General features: G+C 34.5%; 1 protein-coding gene across 1 annotated transcript; it reads right to left on the minus strand.

The window, feature by feature from the left end:
• Positions 1-5,226: 5,226 nt before the first annotated feature.
• LOC107814623 (transcription factor HHO5) lies at positions 5,227-8,154 on the minus strand. Its single transcript, XM_016640065.2, has 5 exons — positions 7,754-8,154; positions 7,424-7,656; positions 6,965-7,319; positions 6,094-6,170; positions 5,227-5,797 (listed from the first exon to the last, which is right to left on the minus strand). Exons 1-5 carry the CDS (start codon positions 7,965-7,967, stop codon positions 5,537-5,539), a joined length of 1,140 nt encoding a protein of 379 aa, XP_016495551.1. The 5' UTR covers positions 7,968-8,154; the 3' UTR covers positions 5,227-5,536.
• Between the last annotated feature and the right edge of the window lie 11,368 nt (positions 8,155-19,522).

The following is a 19,522-nucleotide window of genomic DNA, read 5'->3' on the forward strand; positions in this document are numbered from 1 at the left end:
CTATGTAAATTATAAGCAGACAATGAGATCAAGTACAATGAAAGATGTCTTGTATGATAATACAAAGATAAGTTTTACATCCATCTAAACCCATTCATATCTTTGCATTAACTTTATGTGCAGTGTTTAGTAAAAAAATATTTTTTTCAATTGTATCCAGTGAAATAAAGAACTGAAAAGGTATGTTTTTATTTGTTACATCTCTTATAGGACAAAGATAATATTCCAACGTATATATATGTTCTGACCTTTTACATACTATGATAGATAATTATTAAGGTAATTTAGTAATAATATTTTTACCATTACATGATGTATTTCATTGAAAGCAAAATTGGCATATATCCTAACTAGCATTTTTGTTGCAGAGGAACTGTTTCAAGATTGAAATAGTTATGTATGTCTTCTTGAAAGTTAATTTACTTATGCCTATAATTATGAATTAATAATATTTTAAAGGCTCGAGTGCGAGTCCTAGTGAATTTTGGCCTATTATGCCAAAGATTGAGAGTAAGACGATGGGTTCAAGTACCAACGCACTATGTTGATGAAAAGACGTTGGATTCAAGTTCCAACGCATTATGGCCTAGCATGCCTTTATATGAGTAAGACGTTGGGTTTGAGTCCTAATGCACCATATTAATAATAATAATAATAACTAAAGAAAAAATAATGTAATTTTTATGAAAAAGCGTGAAGCTTGTACCACTTGATTTGCTCCATTCTTGAAGTGAATGTGATAGCAGTGCATGATAAGTCTAAATAAAGATAAGTGGTTGACCAATGAATGTGGGCGTGCGAAAGGCCAAAATAATAATAGTTATCACTATGGTAATTATAAAAAGGGAGAAATTCTTTGAAGAGAATGTGACTTGTGATAAACATTGAGATTGCATACTCATTCCTGAAAGTGAATGTGAAAATATATATATGATAAAGATTATGCATAATAATGTACTTGTGCATAGTTGGATAAATACTACAACTCACCTCTAAGAGAGGTTTGAGACAAAGAAAGATAATGAATATTATTATGTAGTTACATGAATATATCATTGGTCGCATACATGTGATACGCCAAAAATATTTTGTCATGCCTTATGAAAGTTATTAAAAGCAAAATTAAAGCAAGAAATTATTTTGCTTGTGATGATTTTGAACATGGCAATTATTATGATACGATTCTCTTTGTGAAGTAGACATTCATTATATGGATGGTGTGACAAAAGATCTTGTAGTACAAAAGCAGTTAAGAGCTCTGAAAGAACCAATTTATTACTACCCGGATGAATGAAATTGTTCATGACATTAATATTGTAGTAAGTCTCAAAAGAAATATTTTGATTTACAAATATATTAGCCAAAGTGGTTAGCATATTGAGACTATAAATGAAAAGAAGATTGAATATCTTTATATTACTATAATCATACTGGGTAAATATGAAAGGTTACCTGACTTTTCTTCTATCAGTACTACACAAGTATAAGCATGATGATGCAATCACAAGCCACAAGTAAACTAGAGGTTTACTGAAATAAATATTAGTTGGCATGACCGGTTGACCATCTCGGTTCAATTATGATGCGAAAAAATTAATTGAGAATTACATTGGCATATATTAAAGAAATATAAGATTCTTCAAGAATTCTCTTGTGCTGCTTATTCTCATGATATACCAGTTAAGGTTGGGATTGAATCCCTTGATTTCTGGAACGAATAAAAGGTGATAAATATATGGGCCCAGTCACCTTCCATGTGGACCGTTTACTATTATATGATTTTAATAGATGCATTTATTCTATGGTCACATGTGCATTTGTTATCAACTTGTAGTTTGGCTTTTGCAAGATTGATTGCTCAAATTATTAGAGCACAGTTCCAGAATATAAATTATGATGATTTATCTTGATAATACTGGTTTAAATCCAAGTTGGTTTAGCAGAAATTGTATGCCTCCAATTATATCTAAACCATTGGTTATGAGAACAAAATTGTCAAAATAAAATTTGGTATGTGATGTATTATTTAATATACAACAGCACTTGTACGCATCTAGCCAAGTTATGATAAGTTCTCCCTATCACAATCGGTTCAGGGTTAGGAACCAAATAATTTCCATCTAGAAATATGAATGTGCTATATGATTTAATTGTTCCACCACAATGCACAAAGATGAATCCCCAAATAAGGCTAAGGATATGTGTTGGTGATCCCAACAATAGGGGGAGAAAATGGGCAGCTGAAAAAGTAATGCATGTAATGAATTATTATGAGTACATCGAAATCCTCGTACGAGAAAATGTGAACTTGAAATTCAAGTGATAATTCATTTGCAAAATATTGCCAGGCGTATTTGCTGACCCAAAGCTAAACGTCATATTCAGCTGCTAATGCTCCAAATAAAATAAAGTTCATAATGAATAGAGTCCATGGCATGCATAAAGCATAATAGACTAATCGATTTCAAAGATAAAACTCCTTGAAGAAGGAGATGAGCAAATGTTCAAGATGGTCATAATAAGGAGGCAAGTGCTCTAGAAGAGCACCACGACATAACACTTCATAAGACCTCATGGGAGAGGCTCAGGTACCTGAAAATAATAAGATAAAGAGATCTCAATAAGTTATGTCTTTATTGGGTAATAGTAGAACCGATATAAAATGATCGTCGACGATATTGTTAATATAATATAGCGCTCAATATTAGTAATATTGACGAAGATCTTGAGATCAAATCTGTCATGAAATTTGGACAGATAAATGATTGGCCAAATGAAAAATACGCAATGAAAATTAATTTCACCTGAAAAATATGAAGTTGGACGGATAGTCCCAATACCTGAAAGTATAAAGCCAGTGGAGGTATAAATGTGTTCTTGTACGGAAAAAAAGGTCAAGTCGATAGACATAAAGACGACTTGTGTCACAAGAAGATTTGTAAATATCCCGGCATTGATTATATAGAGACATGTTCTCCTGTGATGGATGTCGCCATTTCAGGTTTTAATCTGGCAATACAAAAAAAAACGTGATATGCGTATAATGGAAATCATTAAAAGATTTAAATTGTTCTGAAGCATATTAAGGTTTCCAAAAAATTTATTAAATAAAGCTTCAAAAATCCTTATACGGATTGAAACAATCAGGGCGCATGTGGTATAATCGTCTGAGTGAGTACCTGTTGAAAGAAGGGTACAAGAATGATTCAATTTGTCCTTGTGTCTTTATAAAAAGATCTGGATCTAAATTTGTTATAATCACCGTGTATGTTGATGATTTAAATATCATTGGAACTCCTAGGGAACTTCTTAAAACAGTAGAGCTTCCTAAAGTAGTAGACTATTTAAAGAAAGAATTTGAAATGAAAGATCTTGGAAAGACAAAATTTTGTCTTAGTCTACAAATTGAGTATATGAAAGATGGAATTTTTGTCCATCAATCAGCATACACTAAAATAATTTTAAAGCGATTATATATGGATAAAGCACATCCATTCCGACCTCATGAAAATAATGAAGAGTTTCTTGGTCCCAACGTACCATATCTTAGTGCAATTGATGCACTAATGTATCTTTCTAACATGACAAGGTCTGACATAACTTTTTCAGTTAATGTCTTAACTAGATATAGCTCTGTTCCTACAAGGAGACATTGGAATGGAATCAAACACATATTGCGGTATCTAAAAGGGACTACCGATATAGTATTATTTTATGGCAATGATTGCAGTACTGATCTTGTTGGTTATGCCGATACTGGGTATTTATATGACCCACAAAAGGTTCGATCTCAAACAGGCTATGTGTTTACATATGGAGGCACTGTCATATCTTGGCGATCGACTAAGCAATCAATCGTGGCTACTTCATTTAATCATGCTGAGATAATTGCTATTCATGAAGCAAGTCGAGAATGTGTATGGTTGAGGTCTATAATACACCTTATTCGAGACAAATGTGGTTTGAAGTGTGACAAACTACCCACAATTTTGTATGAAGACAATGCAGCATGCATAGCCCAGTTGAAGGGAGGATTCATAAAAGGGGATAGGACAAAGCACATTTCACCAAAGTTATTTTTCACACATGATCTTCAAAAGAATGGTGATATCAATGTGCAACAGATCCGTTCAAGTGATAATATGGCTGATTTGTTCACCAAATCTCTACCGACGTCAACCTTCAAGAAACTAGTATACAAGATTGGGATGGAAAGGCTCAAAGATGTGAATTGATGCTCTCATCGGGGGGAGTTAATATGCGTTGTACTCTTTTTTCCTTACAAGGTTTTGTCCCACTGGGTTTTCCTTGCAAGGTTTTTAACGAGTCAACCAAAAGGCGTATTTCTAAACATGTGTACTCTTTTTCCTTCACTAAGATTTTTTTCCAATAGAAATTTTTCCTAATAAGGTTTTAACGAGGCACATTATCTATGGACATCCAAGGGGGAGTGTTATAAGAAAAATTAAATTATGGTGGATGTCTACTCTTCCTCCATGATCTTCTCAAATGCTTAATGACATATTTCTATGCTTAGTGACATATTCAATGACATATTTTTCTTCACTTTTCATGCCTATATAAAGGCCTTGTAATAGATAGGAAAATACACACAATTGAAGAAGAAAATCTCTTTCTTCTCTATCTCCATTTCTTGTTCATGTTTTATTAAATTGCTTTTATTTCATAACAACATGTCTTGTTCATGTTTTACTAAGTTGCTTTTATTTTATAACATATATATTTTTTTGTGTTGGGTTTTCTTTTATACAATCTTTGTTGTTTCTGCTCCTAGTTATACTAGAAGAGTTTGTTGAATTCCGGGAATACACCTAATTTTATTTATTAGGGTGTGAGCGAAATATCCTTAAGGATAGTGTCCTTGACACGTCTCAAGCTAAATCTTATTCTCCATATCATTTTTTCCAACATTACATAATTTGTGATACACGAGAGACTAGTTCATTTAAAACATAAACACTCTAGTAATTCATTAAAACATAATCTATCTAAAGATCGCACAACATCATGAAATATAATTTCCCAAGAATCACTTGTACGAACGAAACAGAAAACTTAGATGAATCACAGTACGAAGACAACCTGATCTAAAATAGAAAACATGTGCCAAATATCTTCACAAGCAACATTCACATCGCACTGCTACGACAAACATTGGCTTCCCAAATTATAAATATGAACAAAGTAATTGGAGAGAATTAATACTAAAAGCATTTTGAACAGTATATAAAGCTTAATATAGTTTGTAAATTGATAATTCCTCTCCAGTTTCACCGGACCCGACCAGCTGTATCAATATCTGACTATCCAAATTATGAGTCCTACTTACAATGTAAAAAAGAAAAACAATCAAAGATGTTTAAAGTTAAACCTGATTTCACAACAAGCATGTTAAAACCAGCAGATATCTATTTCCTATTTTCCTGTTTTTAAAGAACTCAGCCATTCTCAGTTATTTGTTACTATGTTTTGTCTGTCCTATTTCTGTAGCTGCAAAATTTATGGCTACTTGATGTTAAACATGAGCTTCAATGCTCTTTGGAATTTGTCCATTCCAAGTATAACTTTCTGATTTATTATCCTCTTCTTCATTTTCTTCCATTGTTTCTCCTTCATTTATAGACACCCCTTTAGCTGAACCTGAACCAGTAAAATGAAGAGGGCCTTCAGGCGAACCAGATTGTGTAGCATTTGTCTTTGAAGACTCTCCTATTTCATCCATTGTAGACCATGAACAACCCGATACTGGGACTCTTCGGACATGAAGTCTAAATTTCTGAAATTAAGGAGTAAGTTTTCCATCATTAGGTGCATTGGCGGATGGAGTATACAATCAAATTGAGCCCGTATTTTGACACAGAAAATAGATATTTGAAAAATCATTAAAGTTTCAATCCATTTTAAGTTCTGAATCGATAACTTCGAATGTGTGCTGAGTTTAATTAGTGGTAAGAACTGAAAGATTTGACGGATCAGTTTTTAAATACTGGATCCGCCCCTAATCATCTGCTATGAAGCAACACATGAGACTCTTATTTGTTAAACACAACTCGAAAAGAAATTAAAAAGTACCTGTAAATGGCTTTTCACTTCGTCATTGGTTAGGCCATCCACTTGCATGATCTCTCTTATCTGTTTTGGTGTAGCCACTGCAGGAAATAAGTTCAAAATTATATTAAATGTTTTGGTTGGATATAAAAGTATGACATAGAATAATCATACCAGATGAAAGACATGATAATGAAGTAGCATAGTGGTGACATTATATTAAAGATTGACGACAATGTTTAATTGTTGATTGAAGCGACAAAATATAAAATGAGAGTTTTAATATGTATAAAAAAAATGACTTTTGTTGTAATAGGAGTCTCTTTTTTTTCTCTTTTGATAAGAATTACATCAAATATTTTGAGCAATTCAACATAACTAATATTGAAAAATGATTGCATTATTAAAAAAAAAAACAGAAATAATTGCTACCATAACAAGTATAACAACACCACTTTACATGAATATCACCTTTAGGCAAAATCAAGATCCACCCTTTACCCACTATCAACATTGTTTTCACTTCACTTATGGATGTGCAAAACCAACTTGCATTTGCCCTTTTTTGTTCTTTTCAAAATCCACCTTTCCAGATTGAATTGTTGGATTGTCAGGTAATGACACACAGTAGTGAAAGTTTTCCATTACCCTTTCCTAGAATAAAAGAGAATAGAAAAACAAAATAGAAAACACAGAACAACAACAACAACAACAAAAAAAAAAAAAAGAAAAACGTATGGAATAGGTAAGGCTAGCATCAAAATGAGAATAAAAAGTGGATTCAGAAAATGATGTATTCTATCTGCTTAAATTACTTGTACCGGTGAAATAATTGATATGCGCGCAAACGACAATTGTCATAAGAAAATGAAAATAAAAAAGGAAGTGCTCTAACCTTGGGGACCTCCAAGTTGATGAAGAGCATCAACAAATCTACGATGCAATTCTGGAGACCAGCAACGCCTCTGTTTCCTCTGCTGTGATTTGTCCTGTAAAAAATTACTACTACACCCATTTGATCTGCCGCCGCCGTTATCTATTTTCACACTCACATCAACTGGATTTGGACCCTCTTCTCTCTCACCCACTGCCATACACAGGGACAAATCATTGACTGGTTTACCATTTTTCTCATCTTTCACCGATCGGACAGAATTTTCTTGAAATGGCATAAATGCCCCTCTGTCATTCTTCAATTTATATATTCCTAACTCGTATTCATTCTCTCTCTCTCTCCCTTCTGCACCACTCTGATATCAACAATTTAAACGCACAAACAAAATGTCAAAAATTCCAGTCTTACAATTTTTTTTTGCAAATCAGATTCTTAATTATTCTGGAAAAAGAATCTTACAGATTTTAGCTGTAAAAACTGTCCCTGCTTTCCAAGATCAATGCTTTCATAGTGAACTGGGGTGCTCCACAGCTGAGCAGAGCTCATCCACTTTTTCTTATCACTTATGTCATTTGACATTTTTACCCTTCCACTTTCATTAGAATTACTTTTCAATGGAATGAATTCCTCCATCACAGGCCTTTTACCTTTTCCCTTATACTGCAAAGCTTCCTCCTTTAATCTCTCAATAGCTGTCAGATTAATTAAAACCAAAACTAAATTAAAAGGGATGCAGAAAAAATGAAAAAGACAGAAAAATTAAATTAAATTAAATTAAAAGAAGCTGACCATCTTTTAGGAGAACCATGCAAAGGGGCAATTCACGTTTGAAAGCTTCGATCTTTCTGAGTTCTTCTTCTAAAGAAAGAACAAAGTGATTGAGCTTTGACAATTTCTTAGATATATCATCTATGGCAGAAACTTCTGTTAAAACATCTGAAATGATTTTCGGCACGTAAACACAGTTCAAATCCAAATTCAGTTCTTTAGAACTTGAACCCATATTTTTTTCTGTCAGATATTTATTCCTCTTATCTTTTTCTCACATTGCCTAGAGAAAAAAATGAATGAATAGTAGAGGGTGAAGAAGTCTGATATTTATATAGCACAGTTACACTTTTCAACGATAACGAGGGCAAAAGTGGAAAGTTTGATTCTAAAAGCTTGAAAGATTCGATAGTTTTTTTCACATTCGGGTCGTCGCATATATGATTGAGTTAACTGGGAAATACGGTTAGTCATACATAACGAGTTTTAGCTAAAGGAATCTTTTGACTCTGTACGGAGAAAATGGAATTAAATTAAGTTTACTTATTTTTTATAAGAAATACTTATTTACTTTTCAAGATTCTGCGTTTTGAGGCGGTCGGCTACGTTTGTTGACTTTAATTCCATTTTTTTTGATAAGAACGGAAATGGGAATATTTAACTGTATGGACAACATTGCCCTTGTTATATGACTTTTTTCAACATCTTACAGATTAATGTGATCAGATTCTCTGTTTTTGCTTTAATTGCAAAATCAGTTTCAAGTAAAGGTTCACAAGATATAGCCAAAAACAGAACAGTTTTGGATTCTACCTCTACTTCTTTAATTTTCCTCTTTTGAGGCCTTAAACTGCTATTATGTCTAGGCCATGTTTGGTGAGTGTTTGAATATCAAAATTCTTATGATTTTTTTATTATTTGATATTGACATCTCAATAATTTTTAATTTTTTTATGTTCTAACTCGTACTATATCAAATGACAACTTAGCAGCTAGAGGCTACAATTCAAAATGTGGTGTCAAGAATTTTAAATCTTTTAATATAGGGCCATTAGTACCTTCTTAATTTTACCGTACTCTCTAATTAATTATGCCGGAAAAAAAATTATTAATATCAAAAAAAATTATATTAATAAATTACCGTACTCTCTAATAAATAAATTAATAAGTTGTTGTCTAATTAATTATGCCGGAAAAAAGATTTATTGAGTATAATTTGTTAGAAAAAATTCAGCAAGGTGATTACTCCTTGATTAAATGAGAGCAATCTAAGATAGTTTATGATCTATGATTGCCAAAGAGACTCATTATTTTTCTTTCTTTTATTAACTTTTGATTTGAGGGATTAAAGGTGATTTAGTTCCTTTTTGAAAATGTATTTTCCTCTTTAATTTGCGTTACAAAATTTTAGGAATGTCCTATTTTTTAAAAAATCTTTTTTATTAAAATATACATTTGAAAATTGAGGAATATTTTTGAAACTTTCAACAAAATTTAATTCCTTTCGTAGAAAATGCCAAGTTCATTTGATTCCACGTAGGAAGTGAACAGCCTTTGCTTCATTTGTTAAGTTTTTGTTGTGAATTGCTTCTAAATTTTAAAACTAATTTAACTTATATGATTTTGTCTTACTTAAACTTTAATTTTACAAGATTATTGTATTCTTTCAAAAAGCAAATAATTATTTTTTTCAGAAATGTGATATGCGACTTTCATTAGTTATCTTCTTCGAATGTATAATAATTAATATGAAATGCACGTGCAATTTATGTGCTAAGATGAGTTATTTATTAATCCCTAAGTATGGAGTCGCATTTGTTAGGGAGCGCTTTACCCCCCAATGTGGGACTTTCCAGCTCGATTCCGGATTTAATCGGGCCCCATTGTGGATACGGAACACCAGGTTGGAAACCAAAAAACTAATACTTATGAGCTCTTTTAACTATAAAAAAGTTTGTGCAAATGAAAAAATAAGGCCAAACATGGCATTAATATCCACCCTTCAAGCATGAGAACATGTCCATCTAAGCTTCGCAGAACAATCAACTCTTTATACTAGTCTTCGGATGGTGATTACGTAATCCAAGTTTTTTTTAACTATAATTTTACTGAAAATAAGAAGAAAAAATTAAGGCAAAACTGTAGTAACCTTATTGAGGTTTAAGCATATATAGAAAATTCTATATGTATAAGAAAAATATAATTGAGTGTAATGAAATGATAATAAATAAAAATATGAATTGCGGCTGAAGTACGATCATATGTATATGTTATGTGTGTGTTTTATATGCATATTAATTTCTTGACACATGTATTGCACGTGTATATCGAATTATTCAAAGATTTCTTTAAAAAATATATAACACTGTTAAAATATATTTTTATTAGTTATATTTATTTCTTTGAATATGGCATGAGATATTTAATAATTATGAGAACTATTAAACTAGCAAAAAAAAGCTAGCACAAATGAAAAATAAAGCCAAATATTACCCTGCAATAATGGCGTCAGCATGAGAACATGCTCATCTCAGCTTCCCAGAACAATCAACTTTTTAGATTTACTACTCTTCGGAATTCTTGCCACAATCCAAAATTTACTACAGGTCGCGATGGCGCCTAACGCCGCCGTCAGGCCAAGCCAATGGTGATTGATCAATTTAACTACTTATTTTATTACTTTCGAAATCATAAATTTTAATAAGAAGGAAATTTACATTTTTAAATTCACGGGAATGTACAAAATTTATAGTTTGTAAGAGAAATGAAAGGCGAAGATAATATACATAACCGTAAACATCAACTAGTATATCCCAAAACCTAGTATCACAAGTGCATGAGCATTTACTAAGGAGTACAATAATAATACAACGTCTGTCTAGAATGTAAATGAGACGGGATAAAATGAATAGTATGATGGAGACTTTGTGAACTACGATGCATAGTCTGGAATGCAGCTCACGTAAAGTCTCCTCAACAGTTGCGCCTACGTACCAAGATGATCACCAAATGAACCTGTCAGATCCCGCACATTTAGTGCAGAAGTGCAGCATGAGTACGTAAATCAACGCGTACCCAGTAAGTATCTAGCCTAACTCTGGAGAAGTATTGACGAGTGGTCGACATCGACACTTACTAGTGGTCCAATAAATCAACATGATAACTCATAAGTAGATAAGAAGCACAACAGTAGTAGTGAGGTAAAACTGTAACTAACACAATCTTCCAAAATTTCTTTTAACGATATCAATTTCTCAATCTCGTATTCTAGCTCAACAGCTCAGAAATATCAAGTGCCAATATCAACAAATAAGGGAGTACCATATAAGATGCAAGGCCTCAGTGGAAGGAAGAACCTCGTGAATATTCAGACTGCTAGCTATATAACGCACGATTATGCCGAGGTTGTACGGCCAAATCTCAGAAAGAATATGATACCACCGAGGCGATCGACCCGATCCCATTAGGGGTGGGCATAATACCGACTGAACCGAAAAAATCGGTCATACCAAAAATTTTGGTTTATTTGATTTCGGTTTTTCGATTTATTCTGTCGATTTGCGGTTTATATTTTTTAAAAGTTTGGTGTTCGGTTCGGTGATCGATTTTAACGGTTTGATTTTCGGTTAAACCGAAAAACCGAAGTTATTTTACCAGCTTTTGGACTCTTAGTCCCTTACCATGTTACTCTTTCTTAGTCTTAAAGCCCAAAACTAATTCTCAACCTAAAGAAGCCCAATCCATTGGGTGTGTCAGACCTATAGCCTGTCACCTTGTCCAAGATCGACATATCTTTTACAAAAAACATGTACCGCAGGAAATTTGAACCATCTGAATAATGGATTTGTATATGCGCTAGTAACAAAGAGAAATTAACTACCAAAAATCACATAAATGCATAAAATTAAAAGTCTATCACGGAGTACCAATAAAAAGAGAAACACAAACTGACAACAAGTAACAATTCCAATCTGAAACTTATCAAATAAATCATACTTGTTACTTTTCAAATGAGTGAAGTATTCGAACATGGCAGATTAATGTATGTTAAGACAAAAATTTAAACTAGGAAGATTTTGGCTTTTTATAGTTTAGCTTTAAATATTTTGCACCAATGCAAGCTTAACGCAAGATACTGCTAATATTATTTTCTTTTCAGTTCTTGTAATGTAGAATGATTTTTCTTGCATAAAACTTCTTATCTTTTTCGTGTATTTGATGGGATTTCTTATTTCTTTTGTCTTTTTATGTCAATAAGAAATCTATTTTCGTTGTTTCGTAACATTTTTGTCATGGCTTGAAACCAAAAAATCGAACAGAATATGAATAAACCGAATTGAAGCGAAATTATTATGGTTCGATTTTGGTTATTAAAATCACAAACCGAAAACAGAATAAACCGAATCGAACTTCTACAAAACCGAACCGAATCGAACGACGCCCACCACTAGATCCCATTATAATGTGTACATTGCCGAGAGTCGAGCGGTACGAATCATAGATGCATCTACTATACTGCCGAAGCAAACGGCCTTGATAAATGATGAAAAATACATGTTTCTGAGTATATTTGCACATAATTTCTTATGTGAGTTGCGGGATATTTCATGTTTATAAACATATAATATGCTCATTACATGTTTATTGTATGTAGGAATGAATTTGGATGGAAGCTCGCAAGAATTGGATGATTTGATACAAAAAGAGTAGAGATGCAAGATCTGGGAGTGTGTCACAATTGGTGCATTGCATGAAGGTAGGCGCGAAATATCCTAGGAGATGAACAAAAAAAATAGTGAAGTATGGAGGTTGGCGCTGGACCTAGAACGCGAAAGAACAAAGAAGAAGAAAAACAACTGGGAGCGTGCTAGAAGTCGCGCGTTGCACCAACTCTAGTACGCGACTCAGGGTGCCCTTTTCGAATTTAAAGAGATCAAGGACGGCCCACATCAACCCTAATTAATATAAATATATCATAAAATGTCCTTTTGAAGGAGAGACACTACTTCAGGGTAAGACAACACATAAGGAGGCGAGAACACGCTAGAGGCAAGGACGAAGATTCAACCACGAGTTTTTCCCCTTCTTCTTCCTATTTTTCATTGTTGGTTATGATTTTTAGTATTGTAGTTTTACATACTATTATGAATAGCTAATTTATTATCTAGAGTTTTGATGGAACCTCTTGGAGGATGAATTCTTGTTATGTTTTAATATAATTTAACCTTTGGATTTATGTACTTGTTCAACTACGTGCTTATTTCAGTTGATTGAATGGCCATCGATTGATTGTGCCTATTTATTACGTGTTGCTTGAAAAAGGATACATATTTAGGTGGTTGTTGAACAAAGTCACTCCTAAGGTATATGAGAGATCAATATTGCGAGTTTAAAAGCGAGATTAGAGATAACGAAGCTTTGACGTGATTCTAGTGAGCGGTAAAACAAGTGCGAGCTAGCGTAATTTCAGAGAATATGACTAGTACATTATTGTAGTTTCTCGAGAGAGAATTACGATAAGTTGTGTGCTCATGATCAGTAGAGAATACTTAGGCGATATTATAGGAGACGTAGTGGGAAGGATTCCGATAATTGGGAAAATTATAACTCTAGACTCCTTAATTTTGTCTCCAACCCTTAGTTTCTTTAGTTGATAAATTTATATTGCTTTTTGATAATCACTAGTTAATTAGTTTAAGTAACTTAAAAGTTATTCGAGCTTGTCCTCTTGGTGAAATTGAACAGTTATAGCGAAACTTTAGTTCTCTGTGGGATTCGACTCCGAATTTTTAGACCGGATTATATTTGTAGCGACCGCTTATCCTTTTCAGGACTAGAGTTGGGCGTGATCAAATTTTGGCACCGTTGCTGGGGAACTAACGGTGTAGTTGTAGCTATAAATATTGCTAGTTTCAAGTTTGAACTTTTATTTTATTTTGTTTTTATTTTTGATTTAAGAAACATGACATCTTGGGATTATGGAAGTTTAGGTGTTAGTAATTCTACTTTTTATCCTTATACATATTGCGAAGGAAACCACTCGTGGCAGAGTTATGTACACTAACTCAATCTTATGTGTGAAATGAGTATGATATGTGTAGTGGTCAAGATGGTCACTTTCAGGGTTGTGCTATATTTATTATCCTCCCCTAACCCCTTACTATGATGGTTCTACTTTTTCTTGTGAAGTTAATAGGAACAAAGAGCCCAGGGATGATGACCTGAAAGAGATCAAGGATATGCTAAGGTGCCTTGTGGAATAAAATAATGATACACAATTACGGATACAAAGGCAAGAGGAAACTATTCACAACGTGAAAGCTCAAGTGAGTCAAATAGTAGAAGCTCTGAATGTTCAACAACTCAATATGGTAGATAGTAGCCGAAAACAATATGAATTAGAGTCAGCAGTTGACACTCTGGTGGAGGAGGTTAGAGTAGAATACCAACAACCGAGCCAACTAGAATTTGAGGATGCCTATATTGAAGACGTGATACTAGAGTCAGCCAAGGATAGTGAGGATACAAATTTTGTTGATTCTAGTATTATTGGTGTTGAGGATGTTAAAAGTCCTGAAATTTATGTATTTGAGCATATTGGTCCTCACTCCAAGTATTTTTTTCACATTGTGTTTGGAGGATGATATGAAAATAGAGTCATCCAAATCAATTGAGGAATCAAGGAATGAGTAACAAGGTCCCTACATTCTGAAATTTTTCGTACCAGAAATACAGGATTACGTACCTCATCTAGAGGTGAAGAAGTGTAGAATAGTACAGTGGTTGTTTGGGCCAACTACATTTGTTCCACCACCCCTGGAGTATAACCGAAAACTTAAAGCAAAACTTAGGGTTCAATTCATAAGCTCAAGGTGGAGAGAGAAAATGGTTCACGACGTGTCGCGACGTTAAATCAGGTGCTTGTTAGGAGGCAACCCAATTTTACTAATTTCTTTTATATTTAATTTCTTCTTAATTCTTTTATTGTATTATTTTTGTATTGTCATTTTTTATTTTCTAGGAGCATGGGAAGCAAAGCTATTGGAAGGATGCCACAGCAAGCCAGATCGTTGGAACTAAGTGTGGGGTACCCACACCAAGGGTCATGCCTGGGAGAAGTTTGAATACCCTATGAGCTACTAATGCTTCGGCCTTTGGCTACCGGGGAGTTTCTTTTACTCTCTTGTATTTATGAGTATGCATTGAGGACAATGCACAATTTTAAGTGTGGGGTAAAGAGACTGTTTGGATGATTTTCTATGATATTTTAGTTGTATTATTCTATGTGTGTTGAAAAAAAAAATAATAAGGTAGAAATAATTTCTCTTGGTTTTTCTTATGGCCACGGTTCTTTTCCAAGGGATGACTCTTTGAATCGAGTAGTAGTTTCGTTTGTAGGTAAACTTTTCAACAAAAAAAAAGTTTTGGACTTTTTCCTACGATGGACTTCGTAGACAGTTTTCTTGAGGGTTTAAAGTCTAAACAAAAATATAAAAAAATATTTTTTTTATTTTTTTCAACTGATAATGGAATAGGAAGAACTTTAGTGTCGATGTTTTTGACATGATTTATATCGGGGCTTAAAGGTGGAGTATTTGTACTGAGTACTTTCTTCTTGGTTCTTATGACCATATGCCTTGAGAATATGTGTGACTTCCTTTTGACGCTTGGGATTGTTTATTGACTCCTGTTGTTACTTCCTAGTGTTTGGATTATATGATGACCGTGCTAGTTGCTTTAACTTAAGAGCCGAGTCTGAGCCGTCCTGAGTAAGTCATATGCATTATGTGAGGTGAGATTTTGGTTGTACAGATGTCATCCCTTGTTAGTCTAGAACTTGCCCCGTGTGTGAGTCGAAGCGAAATGATTAAGTCATGTGAGTCTAGGAAATGATATAGGCATTTTTTTGATTGACCCTTGAGCCTATTTGCCTACCAGTGATAACATTCGTACTCATCCTTTTGAGCTTGTAGACCTTTTTCTTTGGCACCCATATTACGAGCCAATCCCTATTTTTTTATAAATCGTATCTTGTTCACCCTTTACCTCCGAAAGCACTTAAGTCACTGAAAGAGTAAGGAAAAGATTGGGTAGCTTTTGAGTGGAACCATAAAAAGGCTGGCAAGGTACATTTATGGATAAAAGTCTTACTAGCCGGAAATATCAAATTAAGGAGAGTATAAAAAAATACAAAAGAAAAAAAAAGAAAAATGAATGACACCTCTCATATGTTTGTTTGGGCTAGTGAGTATCTATATGTTGATATACTTAATGAAGAAAGGCTTAATTGTGTATGATTTCACGGCAAAATATTGAATTGGTCATGACAAGAATGTGCTTGAAAGTGTGGTGTATTAAAGTGCTTAGGAGGATTAGTCAATATTTTTCTAGGACTTTATAGGTTGTAATGTAGGCTAAGGGACGAGTAGGATATATATAGTGACTATAGTCACTATATATATCCTACTCGTCCCTTAGCCTACATTACAACCTATAAAGTCCTATTTGATCATAGATTTTACCAGCTTAAATTAGTCGAGTCTTACACTACGGGCAAGCCTATGGTACGAACTTGGGTTGCATATGAGTTTCTTTGCGAGAGTGAGCGAGTTCTTTCAATATGTGAGTCCTTAAATTATACTTGAATTCATATTTGAGTGTGCGGACTAATTACTCTCTTTGCTTTGTTGGTGCTTTACGACGGATTGGTAAAAAACTCATATCTTTATTTGGCACAAGAAGCGAGTCATATAGAGGAATGTAGTGGAGTCAATTTTTGAGGCTAGGATGTTAGAAGAGTCACACAAATATTTTAAATAGTCTTGGCATTGGTCTAAAAATGAGGAGAGTATGAAGAATCCTTATGTTGGGTTCTAAGCGTTGATATAAAGCATTGTCATTGGTATGACGCTTGAGTATGTTTTGAAATATGTGTTTTGCCTATGTACTTAATTTTTAAGTTGCTCGAGGACGAGTAAGAGTTTAAGCATGGGGTAGTGATAAATGATGAAAAATACATATTTCTGAGTATGTTTGCATATAATTTCTTATGTGAGTTGCGGGATATTTCATATTTATAAACATATAATATGCTCATTACATGTTTATTGTGTGTAGGAATGAATTTGGATGGAAGTTCGCAAGAATTGGATGATTTGATACAAAAAGAGTAGAGATGCAAGACCTGGGAGCGTGCCAAAATTGGTGCATTGCATGAAGGTAGGCGCGAAATGGCCTAGGAGATGAACAAAAAAACAGTGAAGTATGGAGGTTGGCGCTGGACCTAGCATGCGGAAGAACAAAGAAGAAGAAAAACAACTGGGAGCATGCTAGAAGTCGCGCGTTGCACCAACTCTAGCACGCGACTCAGTGTGTCCTTTTCGAATTTGGAGAGATCAAGGACGCCCCATATCAACCCTAATTGATATAAATACATCATAAAATGTCCTTTTGAAGAGAGATACTACTTAGGGTAAGACAATACCTAAGGAGGCGAGAACACGCTAGGAGCAAGGCGGGAAATTCTTCAACGAGTTTTTCCTTCCTCTTCCTATTTTTCATTGTTGGTTATGATTTTTAGTATTGTAGTTTTACATACTATTATGAATAGCTAAATTGTTATCTAGGGTTTTGATAGAACCTTTTGTAGGATAAATTCTTGTTATGTTTTTATATAATTGAGCCATTGGATTTCTCTACTTGTTCAACTACGTGTTTATTGTTGTTGATGACTGGCCATCGATTGATTGTGCCTATTTATTATGTGTTGCTTGAGAAAGGATACATATTTAGGTGGTTGTTGAACAACGTCACTCCTAACGTATGTGAGAAATCAATACAGCGGGTTTAAAGGTAGAGATTAGAGATAACGAAGCTTTAACGTGATCCTAGTGAGCGGTAAAACAAGTGCGAGCTAGCGTAATTCCAGAGAATATGACTAGTACATTATTATAGTTGCTCGAGAGAGAATTATGATAAGTTGAGTGCTTATGATCAGTAGATAATACTTAGGCGATATTATAGGAGACGTAGTGAGAAGGATTCCGACAATTGGGGAAATCATAACTCTAGACCTCCTTAATTTTGTCTCCAACCCTTAGTTTCTTTAGTTGATAAATTTATATTGCTTTTTGATAATCACTAGTTAATTAGTTTAAGTAACTTAAAAGTTATTTGAACTTGTCCTCTTGGTGATATTGAATAGTTATAGCGAAACCTTAGTTCTCTGTGGGATTCAACTCCGGACTTTAAGACCGGATTATATTTGCAGCGACTGCTTATCCTTTTTAGGACTAGAATTGGGCGTGATCCGGCCCGCTCCCATGAGAGTGTGGTATATAATCCTGCCGAGGCATTCGGCCCGCTCCACAAGAAAGGAAGGAATTATCGAATTACGAAACACGAGCTTACGATACAGTATATGAACACAATGTGAGTATAACCTATACCGTTTCTCAAATAACTTGCCAACTCAATTAATTAAGCCAACAGAATGAGTTCAAATATTTCAACTATTATATGGTAAAGTGCTAAGTCTACCCGGACATAAACATGCTTTAGCTACATACGGACTCTCGTCACATCGTGTGTATGTGGCACTCACAACTAATAGCACATAACAATTACATCACCTAAGGGGTAGTTTCTCCCTCACAAAGTTAGACAGGAGACTTACCTCGCTCCGAAGTTTTATAATCGGCTCCAACGCCTCTCTAACACCTCAACTCAAAGTCAAACATACCGAAGCTAGTAACAACGTGTAAATCAATCAAAATATACTCCAATCCTTACAATTTAACAATTTATAATGATTCCCAACTCCGTTCGAAAAGTCCATAAAGTAAACCCCCTGGCCCACGTGCCCGGATTGTGAAAATTTTCGAAGATAAACTTTACCCATAATACCACAAACTCAAATATACAATTTATTCCTTATTTCATTTTCAAAATCATGGTCAAAATTTAAAATCATTCATTCTAGTCTTCCTCTTAAAATACCACAATTTCAGTGAATTTCCATAAATTTTCATGTAAAAATCCGTATGTAATCCAAGTATTTAACTAACATTATGTGAGAATTACTTACCTTGCAATGGTTGATGAAAATCTCCTCTTGAAGCTCTTCAAAAATCGCCAAAGACAAGAGAGAATGAAAGAAAATGGGTCAAATCCCACATAAAAATCAAATCTGCCCAGCGCCGCCTCGCATCTACGGTCCCCTGGTCGCTTCTGCGACAGCCGCTTCTGCGGCTTCAATCTCGCACCTGCGAGAACCCAGGCCAGGTCACCGGCCGCATCTGCTGTGCCATTTGCACATCTGCGGCTCCCGCTTCTGCACTGACCCCTCCGCAAGTACGGTTCTGTATCTGCGGCGAAACGACTGCATCTGCGGTCCCAGTACTGCCCCAACCAAAATCCGTTCTTGCGGTTGCCTGGCCATTTCTACGGCATCGCATCTGCAACCCTTTTTCCGCAGGTGCGATTGTACCAGTACTCAGGCCCTTCAGCAATACAACAAAGCTCCAAAGTGATCCGCGACTCGTTCGAAACACATCCGAAGCCCCCGGGACCTCGTCCGAACTTACCAACAAGTTCTATAACATAACTCGGACCTGATTGAGGCCTCAAATCACATCAAACATCATCAAAACTATGAATCGACGATCGAAAACTTTCTTTAAACTTTCAAACTTCGACGAACGCGTCCGATTCGTACTTAAATATTCCGGAATGATGCCAAACTTTACGTACAAGTCACAAATCATGACACGAACCTATTCGAAGGCTCAT

This window comes from Nicotiana tabacum, chromosome 17 (assembly GCF_000715075.1).
Source record: "Nicotiana tabacum cultivar K326 chromosome 17, ASM71507v2, whole genome shotgun sequence".
Classification (NCBI taxonomy): Eukaryota; Viridiplantae; Streptophyta; class Magnoliopsida; order Solanales; family Solanaceae; genus Nicotiana; species Nicotiana tabacum.